General features: G+C 49.1%; 1 protein-coding gene across 1 annotated transcript; it reads right to left on the reverse strand.

Annotated features, from left to right (window-relative positions):
• Window positions 1–205: 205 nt before the first annotated feature.
• KLHL34 (kelch like family member 34) lies at window positions 206–3,037 on the reverse strand. The gene has a single exon (XM_044666815.1). The coding sequence runs from the start codon at window positions 2,984–2,986 to the stop codon at window positions 1,028–1,030; it is 1,959 nt and encodes a 652-aa protein (XP_044522750.1). The 5' UTR covers window positions 2,987–3,037; the 3' UTR covers window positions 206–1,027.
• Window positions 3,038–5,287: the final 2,250 nt, after the last annotated feature.

The raw sequence follows: 5,287 nt of genomic DNA on the forward strand, positions 1-5,287 counted from the left end.
TAAACAAGCATTCTCTCTGAGACTTTTAAAAACTGGATTTCCCAGTTCATTTTGCACAAAAATTAAACCCTCATCTTACTGTATATTCCATTCTGTAGCCTTTTAATTTTCCAGAATGGGAGAAGGAGGTGTTAAAGAAGGGAAATAAATCAGTTTTCTTTACAAAAAGAGCGTGAGTGGAGAGCTTTCACTTAAAGAATATAGATACAGAAAATATTTTATTTAATGTTAGACCCACATCTTAAGCCTCTTCATTATAAACACTAATGATTCATGTGTCAACAAAACTAAAATTCTATACAAAACCAAGCCAGAAAAAAAAAAAAAAAACCTTAAGCCTATCCAAAGGTCTTACCATCACAAGTTACTTTCCCAGAGATTTTTCTCTCTCTCGGTTAGATATTTGTATAAGATATTAAATAGGATATCATCACAATTATAGCTATGATGTGTAAAATCATAGTTCCCTTCCAACAGTCTTATGCCCTTTGGTGAAGACTCACCTATTTTATAGAATAATGCCATCCTTTAAGGTCTATTAATTGCTCACTTTTTCCAATACTTGAGTGGCTTTGCTCTTGCTTTTTATTTGGTTTTTGTTTTTTGTTTTTTTTAGCTTTGGCACAAAGATGATTACCATTGAATATCTTGTAAATCTCAATTTTAAGTGATAGGTTTTTTTAAAAAAAAATAAAAGAAGATAATTACTTTGCTAACCCAAGAATTTTTTCCAAGAAATCAGATTGCTGAAGCTAAAGCTTATCTTCCTTCTTCCTTGTCTTCTTTTACTCCTTCCTATTCTGCCAGTTTTGTAGGGTACTTCTAGGACTTAAGGTTCAGCTGAAACTGCCTTCTGTTTAGTACCTCCTTCTGTCTGCTTGTCCCCACCCTTCCAGTCCCTGGAACCTCATAAAGTTTAAAGAGCTATTGTAAGAGAAAGAATATCATTCTGGGGACAGCATGCTAGTCAGAAACACCCAATTTCATAACTTCCTCATCATTTCTCCTGAAATGAGAAGCGCTTCATTTAATGCACCTCAGCCTGTATTTCCACTTTCTTTATCTTTTCCACACTTTCCTCTTCCTCCTCTTCTGCTAATTGCAACACCACACACTTGAGGCCGCTCCAGGCTTGGGGCATGTCGCAGCCAATGTCCTCCCAGCAGTCAAGGTCCAAATCATAGCCTACCACGTTGCGAGTGGGCACTTGTCTGGAATCTTGCCACTTTAGCCCACCTAGCAAGAGCGCGGTCTCCTCCACCACGGCTAGCCCATAGCAGAAGCGATCATAGAGCAGAGGCCGCAACCGAGTCCACTGATCGGCCCCGGGATCGTAGCGCTCGATTTCTGAGAAGAGCTCATAGCGCCCCAGAAAAGCAAACACCGCGCCGCGCAGCGTAGCCATGTGGTGCCCAAAGCGGGCGATGCTCATCGGTGCTCTCTTACTCCACACCTTCTCCCTTGGGCTGAGAGCGTACACGTCCCGGATGCTGCCACCCCGTCCCAAACTACCATCCTCTGGCCGCCCTCCGAGCTTGCCCCCGGATATATACACGGTGCCACAGGTCCCTATGGCCCCGGCATGACCATACACTGGCTGTGGTAACTCCCCGGCCACTGTCCAGCGGTCTCGGCCCAAGTCATATATCTCCACAGAGGCCAGAGCAGACCCGTCTGCGCCCACACCCCCGACGGCTAAAAGGCTGTCGCCCACAGGGCCGCACCAGAAGTGAGCCCGGGCCTCCTTCATGGTAGGCATGGATGCCCACACGTGGAAGTGCGAGTCATAGCGGTGCACTTGGGCCGTGACCTCCAGTGGGACAGTGGGAGAAAGAGAAGCGGAGCTGTCTGCGGGGGTCTCCCCTCCAAGCACGTAAAGGAAGTTGCCTATAGTGCACACGCAGTGTCCCTGCAATGGGGCGGGCAGCCTGGTGAGGTTACGCCAGCGGTGGTTGTACACGTCGAAGGAGACCACGTCTTGGGTCAGTTCCCAATCATCCACCTCCTCGGGATGCACCTCTTCTTCTGCCTGTTCCTCTGCAACTCCGCCAATACCACCTCCATCCTCCTGTTGAGGGATCTGAGCATCTTCAGCACCTTGAGTCACTTCCTCCCTGGCCCGCCGCCCCCCGACCAGTAAGATACGCGTTTTGGGGCTCCTGCAGCTCGTCTGCTCGCTCTGCATGAGGGGCTGGCGAGAGGTGGCTGTGTGGTAGCTAAGAGCCTGGATAATTAGGCCCTTGACCCGAGCGGGAAGGCTGAGGCCCGAGCCGGAATAGACCTGTCGGAGCACTTCGGAGGGCACCAGGCCAAAGCGAATGCGTTCCAGGAGACTGCAACAGTGCGGCAGGCGTTCTGCCGCGGGTTCCCGCTGCAACCAACTCAGCGCCAAGTTCAATAGCCGGACCTCGTCCACGTAAGGCACGTCGGGGGAGCCCAGCACTACCCTAAGAGAGCTCGAATTGAGCTCCAGAAGCCCGGCTACCTCCGGGCCCCTGTCCAGCAGCTCTCGCATGTGGCGCCCGATGAAGCTTTCAGCCGCTGGCAGCGCGTCAGCCAGGCCAAAGCGGGAGGCGAGGTTGGCCGCGAAGCAACAGTTCTCCAGGCCCAGGTGACGCACCAGGTAGCGGCTGCACAAGACCACGGCCTCGTTCACCTGGAGGTAGCTGGCTGCTTCCAGAGTGTCCTCCAGGGTGTCCATGGACAGAGGCAGCCAGGCAGTGTAGATGAAGTCCAGGAGGCGCTGTAGGCCGGTGGCTGATGGCACCTGCAGGTGAATAACAGGAGCCCGAGATTCTTGAGTGTAACTCTTGAATAGAGCTTTAAAGTAGTCGCTGGAGCACGCCAGAAGCGACCTGTGCGCCGGGAACTCGCTGCCTTCAGCCTCCAGCTTTACGTCGCACAGGAACCCCTCGTCGCGCAGGAGCTGGTAGTGGGTGAGGATGGCGCCTCCGTGAGCTTTGCAGTAGGACAGAAAGTAACTCATGGTGCATCATGCAAAGAGGAGCAGGCTGGGAGAAAGTATAACCAAAAACACATTCCAAACCCCGAAACGCATCCCGCGCAAACAAACCGGCTCAGGCTCAAGTCACCTGAGTAGAGGCCCCCAGTATCGATTACCCGAGTTGGCAAGCTCCGTTCAAAGTCCGGATCGCTTTCATCTTTCATCTAAGTCTGAAAGTTGCCACCCTCCCCCTCTCCTAGCACAGGTAAACCATGCCCTGGCTGGGAAGGATTTCCCATAGCTCAGACTGCCCGCAGGAGATAAGAACGTGGAAATCACCGGCCTTGGAGCCCTCCCAGCTTCGAAGGTTTGGGAGGCTGCTGGGGCAGAGAAGCTTTTTAGAAATACAACCTTTGGGAGGGAGTCCCAGCCAGTCCACCAAGGACAGCTGTGGCGCCGCACCATCACCAGAATAAAAGGAGCTGCTGTGTCCCCCGGCTGTCCCTTTCTCCTAATCAGATGTGTCTTCAAACTCTGACAGGCCAAGTCAAAAAGCGACAACGGATGTACAGACACAGTGGAATTGAATAGAATGTGGAAGTAGAGGGGCCCTCCTCTCCGTCGGTCCTTGCCCCTCTCAGCCCAGATCTTACAATTTTCACCTGCAAGTGGTCCAGGCTCAGAACGTTCCTGCTAGCAGACACTCTCGCACGCCCTCACACTCATACACAAGGGCCGGGACAACTGCCTCTTGGGGTGGGGGTGGGGGGTGCAGGGTGATCTTTTACCCCTGTTCCGCGTGAGGGATTAAATCAGACCCGACGGGATTAGAGCAGGAGGCCAGGCAAGTAAATACGTTTAGTCACTGGTATAATTGGACATGCCTGGCCATCCGTGCCCAGTGCTGTACATAATATCACCGTAGCTCATAGATACAGGAATAGAGCTCAGACACAATCCCTTCCTTCCACACCAACCGCTTGTCCTCGCCCTTCTCGCTCCTCCTCCTAGCCTTACAATTTTGGATTGTAAATTAAACACTGAGACTTGGAGAGCTGAAACTTTCGACTTTGAATGACCTAACTGGAAATCACGAGGATGACCCTTTCGGATAGCGGTGTAAATAGAACAAAGCTGCGAGCCGGAGCGGGGGGGGGTGGGGGGGTGAAATGCAGGACGGAAGAAGGCAGAGTAAAGAAGAGGGTTAAGAATCCCTGAAGACCTAATTAATACAGGCTTCGCTGAAGCTTTGTTCTCCTCGCTAGTTTGTCACCCCGTGCCCAGGAAGCATTGTTTCAAGACTTCCTCTGGGAAAGGGTCCGCCGGAGATCAACTTTCAGTTTGGAGTAGATCCTAATTAAGCCGCAGTAAAGAGGGATTAAACTGTGATATTTTCACAGTGACACCCAGGAGATTCAAAAGGAGCTCCTGCTGCGCTGAGACACAGGATCCTTTACCAGGAATCCGTGGGGTCAAGCAGGCACTGTGTCTTGAAGCTGACTGACCGCAACCTGTAACATGCCAGTGATACTTGGACTTTCCCATCCTATATACCAGGGGATTTTCAGTCAGAATCCCTAGTGTTGCCATCTCCCAAGGGCACAGCAGTAGAAGGTATGATTTCTCCCACAAGCACACCACTACCAATAGACACATTGCATGTTCGTCTCTATACTCCTTTCCAAAAAGCAAGTGGAGAAGGATTTTTTGTGTGCTTAAAGTTAGTTTCCTTTAAGAAATTTCTCAAGATGCGTGTCCCTGTTTTGTTACTTGATCTAGTTGTTGGCGGTTCATCCTTTATAGCCAATGAGATGATAGGTGTTTCAGAACTCATCAGAGGCCCAAGTCTTAAAAGATTTCTTTTCTTGGAATTATTCTTAGAAGTTGCACGAAGAAGAAACCCTACCAAGCTTCTGCAGAAATGCTCATGATATCATCCACAATTAAAGATTTTTTTTAAAGCTTTGTTTTCTAATGCAGATAAAATACTTTTTTCAACTATCACCAACGTATTTTTAAATAGGTCAATTTGCTTAGCAGATCAATAAAAATAGGGAATTTCTGTCATCCCAATATGGAATAGGTGTTATGTTTGTGTTTAGAACTTAATTCTCATTTTAGGTTGCTTTTACTAAGTTTCTGGCTTATTAAATAGGACCTGGAAGAACTAGAATTCCTTCATAACTTGTATTTTATTAAAAAGAGCAATTTCTAAGAAGAAGGAAGGGCCACTGTGGCCTTACTCATCTCCCATTTTCCCTGACCTGCATTCTCTTAAAATTTTACAGTAAAGTTCTGAAAGCTTCCTTGCTTGTCTGCTTAGTGTTCTCTCTTCACCAATTT

Source organism: Gracilinanus agilis, chromosome 3 (genome assembly GCF_016433145.1).
Source record: "Gracilinanus agilis isolate LMUSP501 chromosome 3, AgileGrace, whole genome shotgun sequence".
In the NCBI taxonomy this organism is placed as follows: Eukaryota; Metazoa; Chordata; class Mammalia; order Didelphimorphia; family Didelphidae; genus Gracilinanus; species Gracilinanus agilis.

Bases quoted from the DNA above. Each gene is read 5' to 3' on its own strand.
- KLHL34 (XM_044666815.1), bottom strand. From the start codon at position 2,986: ATGAGTTACTTTCTGTCCTACTGCAAAGCTCACGGAGGCGCCATCCTC.